This window comes from Epinephelus fuscoguttatus, linkage group LG14 (assembly GCF_011397635.1).
Source record: "Epinephelus fuscoguttatus linkage group LG14, E.fuscoguttatus.final_Chr_v1".
Classification (NCBI taxonomy): domain Eukaryota; kingdom Metazoa; phylum Chordata; class Actinopteri; order Perciformes; family Serranidae; genus Epinephelus; species Epinephelus fuscoguttatus.
Window position 1 is genome coordinate 16,338,045 of NC_064765.1, and position 20,529 is coordinate 16,358,573.

Below are 20,529 nucleotides of genomic sequence, written 5' to 3' on the forward strand. Positions count from 1 at the left end.
GAAATTGACGAGGAGCTATTGAAGGGGATGAGATGTGTCTGGCTTCACCTGACATAAAAGTTCTGCTTCACAGAGGAAGTGTTTCATCCTGCCTGCCATCCCACTATCACCGGTGCAGCGGCTGGAAGGCGATGGAGGGAAGAGGAGGAGGAGAGGATGAGGCTGATCTAAATGCATCTCCATGTGCACACAGTGGATCAGACCCAATGTTCTATGATACAAGAAGAGAGAGATCATTCATAAGCCTCGCGGTGGTTAATGTGTTCTTTTGTTTGGTGTTTTATTTAACCCGGATGATTTGTTATTTTATGCTGACGCTGATTTTTAAAATAATTTTTATTGGATCGCGTTTAATTCAGATAATTCTTATGCTGATCAGCACCATGGAGAGTTCTGGGCACATCTGAACTACTAATTTCCATCGAACATTACTTTTATTTGTTCATAATTCCCTTTCTTTGCCCATTACAAATACCTCCTCTTGCCTAACAGGGGTTTGGCCTTGACTGTAGGGGCAGAATGGGAGTCCAGGCTATTTAGGGGCAAGCAGCTGGGTAGCAGACCAACTATTTCCTGGGGGAGGAGACTTATTTGAATGAGTGTACATGGGTACATCTGTATGTTATTGTGTCTGCCCAAGCTTTCGTGTGTGGCGGTGGGGCTTGGCTGCTCTGTTCGTAGCCAGTCAACCCTGTCCCACCCACATCCCCCCTTTTTACCTTTCATTGGCCGTCTTCTCGTCAGTGTCAACTTAGAGTCAGTTACTCAACCACAGAGAGTTCATTATAACCGCCCCGCTACTATGTGCTTTGTAAGAGGTCCATCCTCACAAGAGAGGAATAGCCTTTAATGCATTTTTGATGTATGTGTATTAATTAGAGTCCATTTTGAGAGATTAGTGTTTGTTGAAGGCAGCATAACAGGGTACAAACTTTTCTGTCTCTTGTGGGAGAAGCATATTTTGCATATATGTTCTCCAGCCTCTGTAGATGCAGGATTTTTTTCCCATGGTAACAAGCAGCCTGCATCCTGATGCAAAATGGCATTTATTCTAAAAGCATTTTTCTTCAGAGATTTTAGAGGAATGAGCAGAGCAGCCAGTGCAGGCGCTCTATGCATTTTGCCAAATTGGCATTTGTTTCATCTTCCTCATTTAGGTAATGCACTTTGGAGATTTGTTGTGAAAGCAGATTAAGGTTGACCCGAGGACTCTGATTGGGCTCTGGCTGTACATCGGCAAGAAGAGAAGTGGCTTTCACTTTGCATAGTAAGCCAATAGTTGGGGAAAGCAGGTTCTTGAGTTTAACTGATGTCAAGCGTACACATGCACAGCTGGGGTTACCTCATGTCTGTGCATTTATTCCGTTACCACAACAAATACGGTTTTATTTTCTGGTGTCCGTAGTAACTAACTTTACAGGTAAAAGGCCAGATTTTTTCCTGCAGAATTTTTATGAGCAACTTGTGTTCTCACAAGTACAACTTTCAAACTTTGTATGTAGTTTCATGTAGAGTTGTTTCGATACAAATGCCAGTATCGGAAATGCCTATGATACTGCCGAGAAAGCGGGATCAGATTTCGTTGATTATGTGAGTCTATACATCCATCCCGTTCACTTAATTCAGTGGTTCCCAACTGGTCCAGCCACGGGGTCCAAATTTGTCCTTAGACATTAGTTTAAGGTCCACACAGTTTAATATATTCAGTGTCATACTTAGGTTTGGCCATGTTGTCGAGGTAGTTTGCTGTCTCTGTCAAGTAGCTTTCAGGTATTCACTCACTTTGCAGCAGGAAATGGCACTTCAAAATATTAGCTTTGTGCCAGAAATTTGTTGTACTTCACAATGAAGTGTTTTTTTTTCCCCCCAAACTTGACACATTCACGAATCACTTGAGGTCCACTCAGAATGGACCTGATCCATTTTTCAACCAGGACCCACCAGTTGGGAACCACTGACTTAATTCATGAACAAACTTTAAAGTAGTTGTACACCCGTATTAAACAGCAGTTTTCCTTGATATCTTCATTGTCGCTCTCAAACAGTAGTCTACACTGTGAGTTGTGTAGCCACTGGCAACTACTGCTTTAGAGCAGCCAGGAATTTATTTCTGGTAAACAGTGTAACGTTAGCCATTAGCAAAATGTCAGCAATTTGGCACTATTTTACGCTGGAAAGTCCCACCAGTAAAAGGCAATGTGTATGGTATGCAAGGCTTTAGTTTTGAGAGATGGCAGATTTTCTGATTTTCTAAGATTTTCTGTTTTTATGACCGACTGTCTTGTTAGATAATAATTCACTGTCTGTTTGTATTCGCTCATGTTTTACAAAGGGTTTAACCTGAGCCATGTTAGCATGATAGCAATCATTTCACACCCATACAAGGTTTATTACATATAGCTGTTTATTCTGTTTAATGCAGTGGTATCAGATAGGTCCTCTGTATCGGTACTCATGTTATTCATGTATTCATGTTGCCCCTGTTGAAACCTCACCACCTAAACATTTGCAGTTGCTGTATGTTGGAATCCTTGACTCTCTATTCTCAGCGCTATTGGCCAAGAACATGAGGTGCTGCTCTGTGACAAACTGAAGGAGAGGAACCTGTCCTTTCTAGGTGAGCCATCTTTTCACCTTCTCATCACATTTCTGAAGCCAGTCTGGTCATGGCAGTGTCGCCTTTCTGGAAGTAGCAAAGGAAGACCTGGACGTGACTGATGCAGTGGATGTTATCTCTTATTGATTTGCTAACAACAAGGAGCTGTTATCAAATTTCCTCAGATGCTTATGCACCGGGGTACAATGAATATTTATAGAATGAAAGCTTCAGTGATATGTTTTAATGTTTTTGTTCTGGGTTTTTTTTGTCCAACACTGATTGAGAAAGACAGTTTCTATCAGGGTGTCTGCAGGAACTTTAAATTTTTGTAAGTAGCCTTTAAAGTCATTTAATAGACTTAAATTTGAATTGTTGAGGTCTTAAATGCCACAAACATTTTATCTAATTTCATTTATCCATCTTTTACTTTCTATTTGTTAAATGAGTCAAGCTCTTCTGCATCAAAGTCCACATTCTGATGGCACAAATCTTTAAAACTGCCACTAAACCAAATACAGTCTTAATATTTGCACTTACATAATGGTAAAATGTAGATTAACCTACCCATATTCCAACATAAAACCTACCCCTGCAGCATTTGAATAAGAAAAAGGTGATTTGTCCCAAAATCAGTCTTAAATTCGGTCAAAAATGATTTTAAAACTGTCATTTAAATAGCTTTAAATTTAATTGTTTGATACCTGTAGACACCCTGTCTACTTACATGAACATGAATGTTATGTTGGTACCAGTGAGAGGATATTTGACTGCAAAGACAGTTTTTCCAATAGGTAGTTTGGGCGATTTAATGTTCAGAAAAAATAGAAGCTCCTCATATGCGATTGTAGTTTCTAATTTTTTTAACCAGTTATATTTTTGTTCTCTTAACCTCCTCTACTTTCCTAACATTGTTATCTAGTTCCAACAATATTAAATCAAGGTAGAGTGTCCAGGTGTGAAATTGTGAAACATAATTTTTAACCCTCCCTTCCTCCCATCATCCCCATCCCATCATCATCCCCTAGGTCAAATGAGTGATGAAGGATAAAAGTCATTCCCACTGTCATTAAGACCATATCATTTATTTGAACCTGGAGTGCTGACCTTTCTCCAGAGCCGTACAGAGGACTGTTCTAAAACTGTCAGAGTTCGGGCGACACGAGGGCCACTGAGGCCGCCTCACCCCATCTGATAAATGGATTGGAAATAAGCTACCCAACAGCGGGGATGGCCCATTAATTTTAATCAAAGGTGATGTAAAAAAGGCGATCAGAGCCACATGACAATGTCAACAGCCCAGTAGGTATGAAAAGAGGCTCCCATCCCACTCCCACCACGTACACATCTACACCCACATTACCACACCCAGGATGCCCCTCTGTACCACAGGCCTCTGGCAGCCTCACTGACCTCACTCAGCTCTCTTTCTCCCCCCTTGGCTTATGCTACCTCCTCACCACCACTGACACCGCCACCCTCCATCTCTCCTCAATTCCCTTCCATGCCCCATTAGTTGAGCTTGGCTGGAGACAAAGAGGCAGGCCCTCGGAACTGAATGACCTGGTCAGCCTGAGATTTAATGGAGAAATCAGGTGTTGTAGGGATAATGGCCGAAGCGCACCAGAAGTCAAGGACAATGGCTGCGGCCTGCGCAGACAGGGGTCAGGCTTACAGAGGCTATAATGCCAACCTTGTCCCTTTGCTGTATATTTTACAAAGCTCTGCCAAACTGCAAACTGGAGAGCAGCTCTGTAACTGGGTTTTACAGGTTTTTGTGCAACGACAGCGAATACGTGGCAGATGTAGTTAATGGTTTTACTGTGCTCGCTGTCCTCTACTGTTATTTCTTCTGCTTTGCTAACACTAAGGGGTTTTGTTCCCAGCACCTCTGTGAAGGCTTTTAGGTTACCTGCCTGTGATTGATGCAACAGAATTTGTTCGGTGAAGAGTAAAACTTACTGCAAAGAGTCAGACGTTAAAATTCTGCACTTTATTTCCTGTAGATGAGAACCAGTTGAGAACTATGGGCTACGACAAAACACCTGATATCATCCTGGAGGTTCCCATTGGTTAGTATACATATATTATATAATAATATTTTATCTGACATACAGTATCTCCCTGATAACCTTAGCGTCCTTGTTTCACAAAGGATTATGAAGTTGTCAAAACATTGTCATGTGGACGCCATCTTTTCTTTGATTTTTGTGAATGAGATAATGTCCCTTCTGGATCGTGCTTGTGTGGCTTTCCTGTGATTGGATTTCTGAATGTTGCTGTGTTTTTGTTTCTGTTAAGCTGTAGAGGGACACATCGTACACTGGATCGAGAGCAAAGCGTCATTTGGAGACGACCACAGTCACCGCACCTATCTCAACGAACAGTTCTGGAGCTACTGGAACAGGTAAGCCATCCCTTCCTGTTCTCACCTCTTTGTATTCGCCTTTCATACGCTTATCTAAACCAACCACATAATGTTGCAACACCTATTCTCCCAGTTTCCATATTGTTTATAACTTCTCCTTTTTGACCACAAACCACAATCAGCTTTTCTCAGTATCACAAAGGCAGCTCATATCTCTGTCGAACAACGCTAACCACTTCCTCCCTGGCATAGGCCACATTAACCCCACACTTCCATATGGTACATCTGCACATCACACTACTTCCACATCCACTCCTGTCACTGGAGCCTTTCACAGCCTGAAGGGTCTGCCTGGGAGCTTGATTGTTTTCCAGAGTACACACATTGTTTTTGAAGGGAAGCTGGGAAATGGGTGATTAATCCGTTGCATCTGTTGTCATGAGAACCTTTGGACAGGAACGGACCCTCATGGTATGACCTTGGGGGCCTGAGGTGTGTGTATGTGTATGCATATAAATGTGTGTGTTAGAAATGAATAAAATGCACAAGGACATACTTCATTGTCTCTTGAGAGAACATACTTCTTATCTAAATAATCGTGACACAGTCTACTCAAGCAAAACACCAACTTTATTTTAATTTTACCTCACCACACTGAAAACATAATTCTTACAAGGGGGTTACACTATAGGCTTTACCCCTTTCTATTTTGTAATTTTTACTTTAAAGGCGACCTTTTATATTTTCCTTAATTTTCTGTCAGATATATAATGTCACAATGTCCGATGTCCGTTCACATTAAACGTAGCCAAAATTTCAAACAATTAGGTAAACGTATGTAGAAGTAATCTCTGCAAGCCAAAACCTCAGGCTCCAGCCCATTCTGAATGCTCTGTTTCCAACTGTTTTTTCCACTTTTAGACAAGCTGACATCAGCTTGTGACAGATTTCTGTATGCTGTCATCTACTCCAGGCACGCTACTGCAAGTGTTCACATTACGTAGCCTATACTGCCATATGAAGCTAAATGCTAATGTCAGAGAAACATGTAAGCTTGGTTTGCAACGTTTTTAATTTCTCCGATTTCAGATCATATTCCTGCTGGAGCATGTCTGGTTGTGTTTAGAAAGTTTCACTGGTTATTTTTAACGGGAGAAAGTACTGCTAGTACACTGCTGCATGTAGCTAATGCTAATGTCAGGGAAACGTGTAATCAGAAGTGGAAATGCAGACCAATCAGAGCAGATTGGGCTTTTTTAAGGCACTTAAATGGAGTGTTTTAGACAGAGGGTGTTACAGGTGTTCCAGCAAAGACAGTGTGAGGAAAACAGTGCTTTAAAACATGAAAGCATGTAAACATGTTCTAGTAGAAACCCGAAATACAAGGCTGAAAATGTCCTATAGTGTCCCAGCTATTGAATAAATTAAACAGATCTTTCCCTGTAAATGCTAGCAAAAACTATCAGCTATTTGCATCTGTCATGCAAAGTGTCATCAGCCTCTATCCAAATAATTTAGCACAATACTCAGTATTATCCAGGCTTAATTTTAAACCTACGAAATCTGAGTACGGATCTCTTACACATGGTCTTCACATCCCCTGCCTCCCTTGGCACGGGGTTCCAGTCACCGAGCTGAAAAGTCGCCCACACTGCCTCCGTTCACCTGGCTGTGGCCCCGGCCCCCCTCAGCCGTGACAGCCAGCTGACATGTTGTGACACGGTGCTAGAGCGCCAGGAGGTTCCAGACCCCAGGCACAGCCGGACACTCGCTTTCTGTCTTTGTTTTTGTTTTCTCAGTGCGTGTGCAGCACCAGATCAGGATCAGATTTCTGGATCTGTCAAAACCACAACACAGAAAGAGAAGCGGTTTATCATGAATTAATTTATGTATGGTTTTGTGTGCATTGCAAAACATGAATTTATATTAGGGTTCCTGATGTAGTTGACAGATCTTAGTTGGTAATACAGTTTTTCTTCCCAATGATAATCCCTTAATTCTTAAGAGTTCCAGGGAGACTCCCATATATCCTTCAAATAATGTCAGATAAATCCGTATTTTAAGCAGTAACTTTTAAAAGATGTTTTTTTGAAAATATAAAGACTGAAAAAGTAAAGGAAATGAAAATAATGGCTCCACATTTAGAAAATGTTACCCTTTCCTATAGATGACTGACCCACTGATTTGACGCAGAAGCTGCCAGCGGAGCAATCGTTTGATTTTAAGGGAAGATGACTCATCCAATATCATTGAGCAGTTAAAATGCGGGAGATGAGGTCAAGGTCGTAATCAATGGTGTGTTTTATTTTCTCAGAGTAACATAGTTTTATTTGGAAATGGCCTGCTTCCAGAGGAAAAAGCTCTGACAATTTTTTTTTAACTGTTGTTGACGTCAGGAACTAAAAGTCACTGAGGTGTGAATTTAAAAAGGGCCAATCTTTGATGGTTACTATCTTTGATGGGCCTAATTAAATACCACTAAGAAAGTTGGTGACAATAAAAGGCTTTGCTTAAGCTTCAGAGCATTCCCAGACCATGTTTAATGAGAGAGTACTTAAATGATTGCCATCTCAGTCACTCAAACTTAAAATAATGCAGTAAATATAGGAAGAGGGCTCATTTGATGAGCATGACATGAAGATCAGATGTCTCCGTAAATATTTCCCTGTGTAAGTCAGTGTTCATTCTAAGTTTGGATTAAAGGAAGAGGTATTATTCTGTCTTTGGTCTTCCACTTTGGTACTCAGGGCACTGGTTTACAGTAGGGTGAAATATCAGAATACTAACAGGCTGATTGGACGGTTAGAGTAAGTCTGAGCCTTACATATTTGCCCACGGGTGTCTTTCATTGATATTCACTGGGGCGGCCTTGTCCAAGTGTATTAAGGAACTGACAAAGTAGATCCCGTCATGTCAGCCAGCAGCCCGGTCAGATAAACATTGTTGTGTCAAAAAAAAAGAAAAAAAAATGTCAGTCCCTTCAGACCCTACCTTTCCCAGCACCCTTGTAATTTTTAATTGACATTTACTGCTGACATTTGAAAATGTGCCTCATCTTTCTCTCATTGTTAGACCATATGCATTATCGTCTGAGGTAACCGTGTGTGTGCGCACATGTGCGTGTTTGTGTGTGTTAGCAGTGAATTTGGGGTCAGTGCTTTGTAGTCAAAAACATAAACCAATAGAGAAATAGGGTACAAGAGAGTGATGGGGTGACATCATCCTCCTTTCACTTCTCATTAGTTGGTTGCAGTTGATGAGACGGGCCCTGAAGGGCTGATGTTTAGGGTGTTTGTCCATTCCTTCATTCCTCAAACTCAGATTTCAGTGCTCGACTCCAAACCTTTCGGTTTTCTTTTTTGACCGCCCCTGGAATTGCACAGCAGTGTTTGTAATTACTTCATTGCCCCTGATTGACATTTCCAGTGATTTGCTTATTTTTCATGAATTCCCTCTTTGCTTTAACTGAGCTGCTTCACCCATTGCTTGTGTTAATTGTTCTCGGTTTGCCCTGAAGCATTGCAGAGTGAGCTATGGGGACATGTTTTTGTAGACGGAAAGAAAAAACATAACTAATTTTCCCTCCAAAGCCCTCACCAACTGCATTTATCATCCAAACAATAGTCTTGCCAACACACTAACCCCATAATGAACCCCTCTTCAGTGGAGTGAGGGGTAATGACGCTTCACCTACAATGCTCCCAAGAAAAAAGATAAAAAAGGGGGGAAAAATGAAGAGAAAAACGGTCTTCTTGCAGAATCAAACGGCGTGTTCAGGCCCAGTGCCTGGATGAGATGGCGAAGCAGCAGCTATTGGTGTCTTCCAGCCATCAATCTTAGCTGGTGGCGTTCCAGAGCCAGCGAGCCCTCTGCTCTGACGGATGTTCAGATAATTGAGTTATCCATCTCGCCCAACTATCAGAGTTGCATAAAAATTATTCACCTGCTGGTGAATATTAAACACATAATGAGCCTCTTGTGTGTTTTAGGAGAAGTGGGTAAGGTTAAACACAGCATGTAATGAAATATGGACCCTTGTGTGGTGCCACCTTAACTGCCCCTCCTTGATTATGGTGTACTTAAATCAATTATGGTTGGCAAAGTTCCTTCCATAACTCTCTGAGCAGCAACTGAAGTTCTGCCCTTGTATTTGTCTGATTAGTGTAGCTTATCAAACACTTAAAGGTAATATGTGAAGCAATTAACATGTATTATTGGCTTTGTATCATCAATGTGTTAACAGATTGTGATGTTAAGCTAAAAAAAAAACTGAGACCTTCCCTGACTTTTTCAGTTGCCTGTAACAGCCTGTGGACTGATTTCTGTGTTAAGGACTCGGGACAATAGACTGTATAAAAGAAGTGGATGTAGCCCATTGGTTTATTAACAACTGTTTCGAAGCCTTAAGTTTGGCAATTTGGACATCGCCAACTTGACATTACCAGTTGGAGAGGAGCAATGAGGACACTGTCGTGATAGCGTCTTACCATCACAAGGTAGCCATTCCATAAAGCACACCCTGCTTTATCATCTAGTTGACTCTAAATTGGGCCATAATTTACAAAATAAAAATAAGCCTGTATCGAAGAAGACTTGAAACTAGTGATTAAGACCATGCACTCATTAGGAAAATGTCTACCAAGGTAATAATTCAAGGGAGAAGAAGGGTCGTTTCTTCGTAGACTCACATACAGTACAGTTGGGCTTCTTTTTGCAATCAGTTGAGTTGCCCCTGCTGGCCATTAGAAATAATGCGGGTTTGAGGCACTTCCGCATTGGCTTCACTTTTCGGATCTGAGGATAACCACTTGCTCGGGACAGTTTTGCTGGGAAAATTCAAAGGATGTCACACTTGTTCACACTTCTAAGACCCTTGCCTTCCCTCGGCTCTCCTTTAACGCCAACAGAGTACAGCGTCAGCTATCGTTAGCTTAGAAATGAAGTCCGCTAACGTCCAACAAGTGTTACCCACCACAACACAGAATCCAACGTAAGTCCACATAAGCAGAAAAAGTGAAGATTGTCTGGCTAAACGGACATGTAGCGAACATGGGAGAGGAAACTAGGGTCAATACCAGCAGGGGCATTCGATTTGTTGAGGGACCTTCGTTTGGTTCTGGGATCAAAACCGACCCCAAGCTGGCTTTCATACTTATATCATCTATCAACATGATGCCAGAAGATAACGTTTAGTCTCATGTAAGTCACCCCATTGTTCTGGCCTATGCCCAGGACGCTCACTTGCGTCTATGAGGTGCAGACTTGGCGCGAGCAACAGGATGCTAAGTGCAGTTCACTTAATGGCCACTAGTGTCATTAATAACAAGGATTCTCTGAAAATTACACATACAGTAGTACCTTTAATCTTGTATACATTCAGATGATATTTTTCTGACATCCTGAATATTTGTGCACATAAATAACTGTGATTGATTTATGTAGAAATGCAGATTTTGGTTTTCGTCATTGTTTTTTGCAGATTTTGACCATGCAATTGTAACGGCCCCTGCTAGGTTTAGTTACTTAACATGTCGTTGTCAGTCTTTGGCGTTCTTTGTAAAGGCTGTGAATCTGGAATGGAGAACAAAAGACGCCAGAGAAGTTTTGATAAATAGATGGATCAATAAATAGATCAATGATTGGTCCTCATTGTCAGGAGAGAGTGTGTCACACAGCTTGTACAAAATATAGTAAGACAAAAATCAATCAAAACATTAACACCACAGCCCTTCACATCAAAGCTTCATCACACAGCACACATCTGACAAAAATGGCTGCAAGGGTTCCTCTTAAATTAATATTATGTTTATTTGTATCGTCTTTGCTTGTTTCACTCTCTCTGAGAGTCCACTCATTATTAATTTGTCAGATTATGAGGAATCTTTGTGGCCCTTAATAGCCCTCCATGCAGCAGTTGTGTATCATGAAAGGATCAATAGAGTAAATCAGAATATACTGTTTACCACAAAATAGCTTTTAGCAACAACACTACTTTGCACTGTAGTAGAGCCGATATTAAAAGGGTAAATGTAGAGTTAAATAAATGGATTCATAGCCTGTTCTTCTCTTTGCCGTTTCCTATTTTCCCTCCCCCATTCCACCCACTCCAATACAATGGACAGCCTGTGTGGAAATAAGCATGGACACCAGCATGCCCCCAAAGCAAATCAGCTGTGAGATTCGTAAACTGCAAATGTGTCAGAGTTGAAAATGTTAGCACTCTTAATGGAGGCTTGAAAAGGTTAGATCTGATAAAAAGCTGTCAGCCGTCCACAAAAAATGATTTATAGCAATATAATGGGACAGTATGCCTCATTTCTCCCTCATATGAAATGGGGGTTAAGACTTTTGGGTTTGCCATTATACATCATCTGGCTTGACCACTTGGAAATTTGTTGAGACTCGAATGCACGCACATGCATTATGTTTCATCCAGCTCTTTTGTTTAAGTCATTTTGAAAGTCATGTCCCGTTGTAATGTGGATAATTTATGTCCTCCCATAATTACAAGCAGAAGATTCTCATGCTCCAAAAGTGCATATCGATCTCCATCCGAATGTGCTTTGCGCAAATGAGATTAGTGCTTGTCCTTTGTTGCAACACTTTTTTTGACGCACATAATGGAAGCAAAACTACAATTAATGAGGAAGTCGTAATTCTGAAGGCTCTCACCAGACCGTTACTACAACATCACTAATCTGCTCGCTGACACGTTGGCGAATGAATAGACAAAAATCTGATTTATGTGATGTTTTATATTAGTTGACACAGCTGCAATTAGACATCTTGAGTTCTTTGTGAACTTTTTCCAATTATATCTGGAACTGTACGCTGTGGATTCTACAGCTGAAATTGCATGGTAATGCCGTTGTATTCTCAGAACCGTCAATCCGTTTTGCGACATCAAATTAATTTTTTGATTCAAGATATTGTACATTGCCGTCTTTTTTTAATTGACATGTCCATCATTTTTTGGTTGAACTTTCCCAAAGCAGTAACGGCAGGAATGCTTAATTAATGACAGTGTTGTAGAAAACCCTTTATCTTTAAACAGGGTTCTTGTGTGCCTTCATCCTTAGATGTGCAGATAGTTTGCTTTTACGCAGTATAAGTATAGGCATTGTTTTATATTTAGAATTGCTTGCATGTGCATGTAGTGCATTTAATGCAATAGCAGCACAAGAGTCATATAAGCAGCAGCAGCAGCAGCAGCAGTAGCAGGAGGGCCATCATAGAGCCAGAGCAGATAGAGGATGTCACCTGAGAGAGGGCGCCCACAGGCCGTGGCGGCTGCTGATCCAATGAGGCTGGACATTACAGGGCCATCCCCGAGGACAGGTACTGGCGCTTCTGGGGTGACAATGTGACACCTCCAAGACCTGTACCCTGCCATACTTTACCTCACCTTCCTGTCAGAGACGTGCACAACAAAGAAAGGAGGGAAATAAAACCTCCATTGCAATAGTGGCTTTTAAAGAATAAATGGTTTTCAGTAGTGTCATAGGAACCTAATATGAGCAGTGTGTTTAGCTTCTTATGTAAGCCTTTTTGTTGTGATGTTGACAAGGTGGCTGTTCATGTTTACAGGGTTTTAAGGTTGTAGACTTTTTATTTACTTAATATGCGTGGGAAATTGTAGTTAGAGTTTAATTTCCTTGTATTTGTTTTTTTTTTTTTTTGCACAAATCAGTTTTCCTGGCAAAGCGCAAGCGCCTCTGACATTGCCTTCCTCCTATTTATAGTTATGGATACCCCATGCAGCGCAGGAACGTGGCCTCTTTTATTGTTTCCTTTGTTATGACATCCTCCTCGTCGAATATTCCACAGCTAGAAAAATAGCTATCCACAATGGTGGTTCCTTTAGGGCTTTGCAAGTGTTTGTTTTAGGGCACATCGGCACACAGAAGTGCAATGCTGGCCCCCAAAGCACAAGCAACTTGGAATATTAATGGCAAATGACAAGTCGACTCTGATGCTTCAAGGATTTCATGCTTTTAAGGATGCACATTTGGGTGCATTGTTTAAGGCGTCTGGGGTGTAATCCGCACTCTCAGGTCTCCAGCAGCCTCAGGATTTAGCTCTGGTTAAGCCTCCATGTCTCCTATTTATTTTTGTAGGGTTGTATGTGTGCATTATCCAAATTTGTCATTTACCATTGAGTGTGAGAGCAGCTTTGACACGGCCGCTGTGTGTATAAACGAGGAGCGGGACAGAAAGCGGCACCCCGGCGATACATATCCCTCCTCCTGTCTTTCTGCTTGCCTGTGACACTGCGAGACGGAGAAGAAAGCCCCGAGTGAAATGAGGTGCAAGCATGTCTGCTTCATGAATTCCTGTTTTGCCATGGAACTTTTTTAAAAGATTAACGTACATTTTTTGTCAGCTTTCACGATGTATGTCATCAGACTTGCAGAGACGCACGTGTTTTTTTTCCCCCCCGCTCATTTTCTCAGCCACGCTGCCTTTTTCCCCCCTCCGTATTTTTCCTCTGCAGTGACCTTCTGGGTTTCATTCCAGGAAGAAGTCAGCAGCATTTGTCAAAAGCCCAGGGAGTGGTGGGCAAAGATTGCAACACCTCTTTGTACAACTCAATTAAACAGGAGAATTTTGATGGATGCCCAACACAGAAAAGACACTTTACATTCAATGTGATGCAAAACTTGCAGTGACATTTTCTATAGTGTAGGCAAATAGATTTTGTTTTGTGTGCACACTTTTTGATGCTGGATATCTTTACACCTGTAGAAAGTTGCAGAGAGATAACGGAGGAAATAGGAAGATAATTAAAGGGACGTCTGTTATCATACAAAGGTTGCGCTCCAGTATTTTGCTGAATTGATTAGAGAGGCTTAAAGTACTTTAATAGGATTTTTATAGCTGCATTTTCTTCACATATAAACCCACATCGACATAAAGCTACAACACAAATATTCAACGCTTTTGAGGACCTTTGGTTTGTGAGGCCTGTTTAAGTATTTCATTTCATGCACCTCCACAGCTGCTTCAAAAGCATCTTAACACTGCCCAACTTAAGGGCTTAATTGTGTCTTAACCTCTCAGTTGAGCAGGATGAAGGAGGCCAGGAGTCATTAGATGATGTCCTATGAAGGCCTACGGAGAGCACTGGACCATGAGTCCTGTGGCATGTCCCAGGGAATGCATTCAACCAAGACAAGCGCTGAAAAAAATAACTATTAAATATATTCTTTACTGGTTAAAAAAAAAAAAAATCCCAGTTGAATGGAAACAATCTGGTCTTTTGTTCTTCTATTATCCAATATTGTCCTGGCATTTTGTTTTAAGGAATGGCATTTGGTATGGAGAAAGAGGGCTTTTATTTTTTCCATGGTTCACATGAATACAAAAGGAATGCATATTTTAGTTCTGGATGTGCGATTTCATGACATGGCAAGTGTTTAACAGCTTTTTGGGGGGATTAAGATTTTCTTTTTATCTGATTTATTGATTTCATTGGGTTGACTTGTGTCTCTGCAAGTCACATTGCTTCCATGCGTGGTATAGGTTACTTGCGCTCATTTAAAAAGCACACGTCAAGATTTAATTGAATCATTTAAGAGCCTCTCTGGTTTAAATCAGCGCTGTTTTACATGCCCCAAATTAACGGTTCAGTTTAGCCAGTTTATCTTTGCTGTAATTTATAGCTTGCTCTGCATTGTCTTGTGTACTTCTGAGCACAAAAACAGTAAACACTCTTTCTATTTTAAAACCAAAAATAAATATAATATTTTTCACCAAATGACAGCTAAGGAAACAATGCTTCATATTTCTGCCTTTGTGTTTAAAGAGCAGCTCTGTGTGTACCAGATAATGTGCTGGTACTCGTGGTCTGTGGAGGCCCATCAGTCACTGTGTGGAGCTGGTCGCTTGTGATAAGTGGTTCCTTATAGATAATCTAGACAGTGGGCTTCTTTTTATAGGCCCACTGTCCCTCACATAACCTTGTTTTTTTGTTGTTGTTTTTTTCCTTGTACCACCCATGGTCATTTTTGTTCTTTTCCCATTGATTCCACTTCTCTTGTTTATCCTCTCTGTACATTTAAATCTAGTATTGTATTTCCCAACAAGTACTGATTGAATTTCTGTGTAAACAATCTGGAGCAAATATATTACCAGTAGAAATGTAGACATACATACAGTACATGTGCGCACACTTGTGATACTGTAGTTTCCAGAGTACTATCCTCTGTTCGACCTCTGTGTGTATTGACTGTAGAAAGATCCTGATGAAAATCGTGTGTTGATTTATACCGACAACAAAGCCTTTGATATCTTGAACCAAGATGGCAAAGTTCTCCTCATTTTACCTGAACTTTTATTGGGGAATTGTAACTGTAAATACGTTGAGATATTTTCAAGCACTGGTTCCCAACCTGGGGTTCTGGCCCCTGCTAGGGGTCACTAAACCTTCACAAGGGGGTCACAAGGCCTTCTTGAATTAAAGGGGCGTAAGACAACTTTAAAGACATATACAGTTGGCCTAAATCTCAGTATTCCATTAAATTCTATGAAGAAAACTAGACGAAAGTGGTGCATCTAGAGTTTAGATTATTCAACTTTAGTAAGATTATTTAAAACAACCAGAGAACTGATAAAACAATGGCCAAGCGTCAGGCAGAAGAAAACACTGAATTTGTCAAAAACAAAGCCTGTTAATTGTTAAAAAATTAAAGAAATACAAACAGAGAATCATATAAAAAGTTCCTAAAACCAACTGGGGGGAAATTTTCTGTCCGTGGCCCAGCTAAGAAGTTTTACAAACGCTGGCAGCCTCTCATCTCCCACTTCGAAACAATGCAGTCTATTAGATCTATTAGACTAGAGTATTGGAAGCATGACCAATATTGGTGCATTTATTGTGTAGACACAACTATGTGTGGATATGTAACAGTGTGGGTACATATATTTTGGACTGTGATCTTGTAGGATGCAGACAAGGTTAGGTTGGTCTTGTGTCTTACCAGCTGACTTTTATTTTTTAATTTATTAATATTTCTTTATTTATTTCATTAATTTCTTTAACTATTTATATTAAATTAGTTGCACACCTACTTGTATGTTATTTAATCATTTTTATTTATTTCATTCATTTGTCATTACTTTGCTCTTATGAGCTAGGAGGGGATTGTTGGGGGGTAGGGGTGGGGTAAAAGGATTATATTTCTATTTTAAAAAGAAAAACATGACACTGTGCTACTGTATTATCATATATACAAATTGCTGAATACAATTTGGTTACAAAAAAAATAACAGGGAAAACTAATCTCTGATGCAAAATTTACAGGAAAATAATCTGCTAAAAATTCTTCAAATCGCTATTTTTACAAACAGTCTGCAGCTATTTGGGTTAATTGTTCAGATTATCAACTGTTCTGTACTGTTTTGTTGTGCATTGAAAATCACATGGAATATCCCTAATATATGTCACTTAGTCAGGGGTCGCCAGTTTACTCAATGAAAGAAAAAAATCTCAAAAATGTAGAAATCCGCACCAGCAAAACACCAATCAGCCTCTGTCTCCGTTCCACAATAAATGACGTCAAAAGCAGCAATGCTGTTCTGAATTTGCACCCATCATTCAACATTTAGTTAAGTAAGGATTTGAATTTTTTTTCCGTTCACCGCCTGACCTCATCCATCTCCCAGAACAACGTTGATATACGGTTCGAATTGTTTGTTTCACTATGTAAGATCTGATTGTACCTCATGGCAGTCATTGTGATTGATGTGCCGTAAGTAAGTGAATTTAAATACCAGATGAAGCGGTATTTGTTTTTGTGAACTTTTGCTTTATATTTCAGTATTAATTCACTTCACCGCGTTGTTGCCAGAAACACTGAAAGAGATACAAGCACATCTGAGTCTTCCCTCACCGGCCTGGCATTTGTTAAAGAGCCTCGTCAGGACCCTCTTCCCCCCCATCTTTGTTCCCAGGCAGCCCTCTCCCTCTCCCGTCTCTGGTTTGAGTTTCACGTCTCGCGGCGGTCTGATTGCCTGATAGCTTAAACATCTCTGCCTGCCTATCCCTTAGTGGGAGTGTGTAATCAAAGACACATGAGGAGCCTGTGTCCAAGTGCTGACCTTCTGATTTTGCTCATCAATTCTGAGGGTTAATGTACGAGATCTATCAGGTCAACAGATTTGTCTCCGCGAGCTCTGTCAGGTCTATAAATGATTAGGGGAAAAAAATGCATTTGGCCACTGAACCCTATTAAAACTTCTGAGAATAAATGTGAACTCAATGTGACTGCTAATATATTCTTTCCACTCTCTTGTGTTAATAATGCTAATATGTTTTTTCTCCTCGCTATTATGTATTTTAAATGAGCGCCATAAACTAAACCTGTGTGACAAGGGCTTAAGGAGTTAACAGGGTAAGGATATGATCCAAATTCCAACTCCGTCCGCTGTCGATGTAACGTTTCATCATGGGCGGGAAGTTGAATCGGGCGATACCCAATCCCTTTCCTTTTGGACTGATGCGAGATAACAGAGGCATACATTTCTGAACAAGTGAAATATAAACTCCGCGCAGAGTTTGGAGCTTTGAGACGCCTCCCCCCCACTCCTCCTTTTGAATGGCCGCCGCGGAGATGTCGGAGAAATCTATTTCTCATTTTGAGTGATATCTCTATCAGCTGGCACGTTCGCACCATGAATCTTCCCCCCATGTTAAACCCGGAATCTGTCTCTTCAATGACGGGCCGTGTGTTTAAAATGACCACTCTTGTTTTTTGTAATGGGCGTCTGTGTGTCACGGAGGTTACAAGTGAAAGGGCAGAATAGAGCTGTCTGGCGAAAGGCCTCTGATAGAAAGTGCCACTTCAATTTGAGCACAGCTGCAGTTAAGCCCGGCCTGGCTCACTGTCCAGCCCGACACTTCACATTCTCTTCTCCTGCGACTGGAATGGATGTGAAAACTATTAACTTTAGACAGAGTTTTGGCCTGACCAGTTCTGATCTCTTCCCCTTATTCATTGCTTATCTCCAGCTTGTTTTGTCAGGGTTGCACGCTGACAAAGACTGTCTCAGACACCATTTACATTTTGTTTATTCAAGTTTACTGACTCTTTGAAGACTTTAAAAAAAAGAAAAAGTTGGGCTCAAAGTCAATTTTAAAACAAAGTTTTTTAACTGCAAAATATCACAAACTGTCGTGCACCATTAAATTACATCTTACTTTACTTTTTATATCACTTTTCCATTGGAGAGGCCTTTTGACTACAGGCTACACATCTCCTAATTTGGTGATGAGGGGGTTTAACAGTTTGAGGAACTCTATCCCCGGAGCTGCTGACAGTCCTCAGCCCCCCTGAGTCCCTGCTAAGGATGGAGCTCGTGGTTAGAGAAAAGACTACTGGCTCTGTTTTAAATATTCGTTGTGGTTTGAATTAGAAAGGGGATAAATTCTCTGAATAATGATCGCAAAACATTTAGCTTCAGCTGCCCGGGTGAAACAAAACACGCTCGAGCGAAACTTTGAACTGCTCTTCCTTTTTTTTCCTCCCGCAGCCGTTTTGTTTTCAAATTGTAGCGCAGAGTTCATGGGAAACTCGCTCCGAGGTTACCTGCGCCTCCGAAAAGCGATGGAAAAAAAGGATTACGGCCACAAGAATGTTTTTGCAGTTAGTTGAAATATTACTAACCTTGTCAAATGTCATTTTGAATGAGAAAGCAAACATATTTTAATCAGGGTTTTAAAGGCAGGGCTCCTCAAACGGCGACTCCAGGAGAAAGGGGTCAGCTAATTGCAACGTTTGATGTCATGTTTGGTCTCTCTCTCCGTTTTGATGCGACTGCCTGGAAGCATGCTCGCTCTCTTGCTCCAGTCCATGTGCCTGCCTCTATGTCACACACACACACACACACACACACACACACACACTTTATCACACACGCGGTCGAAAGAAAAACTACTAAAAGGTCCGAGAGTTCTCAATGCTGTAATCTTCATTAAGTCTTTGCTCCTACTTCCTGTCGGCCCTTGTCTCAACTTCAACCTCCAACCTCTCTTCTCCTGCATCACTGAAACTTTGGCTGCTCCACACAAACCTGACAATGCTAAGATTTAGGGATCTTATTCATAATTTTGTGAATGAATGTGCACGGGCATGCCAGTGCATCAATAGCAGGGTATGACCTTAGTTGAAAGTTAAAATATATACCACGCCTGGACCAAAGGTTCGTACAAAGCGCTCCCACCGTCCTACAACAGGTTAATCTTCCAAACACACAGTCCCAAATCTCTTTGGTTCTCATAATTACTGTTTTAACAGCAGCAGAGGGGGGTGGTAGCAGAGGGATATACATTTTAAATTATGTTTGACAAGGTGGGGTTAGTGGTTTTGTCGTGGCTTGTCTTTAGTTATTACTCATACTTCCTCCTGCCATAGATAAGGTCTGCTGGTGAACATACCAAGGTGAGCGCTGGCGCAGGGCCCTTATCGCCACCATTGATTTAGGGCAAGAACCCAGTGACAGAGGTCATTGTGCAGTAAAGCTATCCATCATTCCGGTTTGATTTCTGCTCCAACCTGTCTCCAAGTTGTCTACACGTAGGCGAGTCACAAGGAGTAGAGGCCACGGGAGGGTTGGACTGGTGGGAGGTTTGATGTGGACGGCGTGTTGAGAAGCTCTGTGTGTTAAAATAATAATTTTAAGGCTGTTATTGCAGGTTGAGTCGTATTAAAGAATAATGTTTATATTAAGTTAACTTAATTTGATCCTCTAATTGTTGTGTAGAATCCACAAACTATTAGTCTTACATTTAAAGCCTTGGATGAAAAAAAGCAGCCTTGAATTTGTTTTCCACCGGTAGCTGATTGCTGATCTTTCCACTCTCGTTGCCACTCACAGCAATTCTCCATGTGTCCTAGACATTTTCTGAGTATGTGTTTGAGACGCTCACATTTTCCCCCCCTCCGATTTAAAATTCAAGGTAGTTCTCAGCCTGTGGTAAATAAATTAACAATCATAAACACAGTTTTCCCTCCTTGCAGGGGGATTTTTTTCAGACGCCTGAAGATGGGTATTTATTGCTGTTAATGTTGTTCGTGGCCTTCGTGGCTAGACTTGTAACTTTTGGCTTAAATGTTGTATTTACCCTGGCTTCAAATTGGGGAGCTCGAACTTTCAAATATGCTATGAGTCATATTATTGATTTGTCATGAAGATTATTTATTACGCCTTTTTTTTCACTAACTTCTGCAAAAGTTGGAAGCTGTCAGAGACTCTCCTGGAGTGATTGCATGTAAATGGCTGTAAACTGCCGACTCCTGAGGGGAAAGGTATTCCTGCAGAATCTAAAAGGTCTGTTTAGTTATGCTGAAAGAGCTAGCTACAGTGGTGGTGCTGCTCACTCCAAGCTACTGGAGGATAACTTAAGTAGCTAATTACACTTCGGTCTGTAATCAAATCCATGTCAGGTTGTCTGAGAACCTGGATTTGTGCGGTGGATTTCAGTTAAATACAGGGGCAGCTTAAAACATTTTATGGTTCTCTCCTCAAATTAAAGTTTATTTCCGCAATCCCCTCTAAAATGTGTCAT

General features: G+C 41.0%; 1 protein-coding gene across 1 annotated transcript in view; it reads left to right on the forward strand.

The window, feature by feature from the left end:
- The window catches only part of cdin1 (CDAN1 interacting nuclease 1), a 65,417-nt gene that overhangs the window by 27,130 nt on the left and 17,758 nt on the right, over nucleotides 1-20,529 (forward strand). The window contains exons 10-12 of the mRNA XM_049596778.1: nucleotides 2,550-2,617; nucleotides 4,603-4,668; nucleotides 4,898-5,003. Coding sequence (XP_049452735.1) covers nucleotides 2,550-2,617; nucleotides 4,603-4,668; nucleotides 4,898-5,003 — 240 coding nt within the window. The remainder of the gene's footprint in view (nucleotides 1-2,549; nucleotides 2,618-4,602; nucleotides 4,669-4,897; nucleotides 5,004-20,529) is intronic.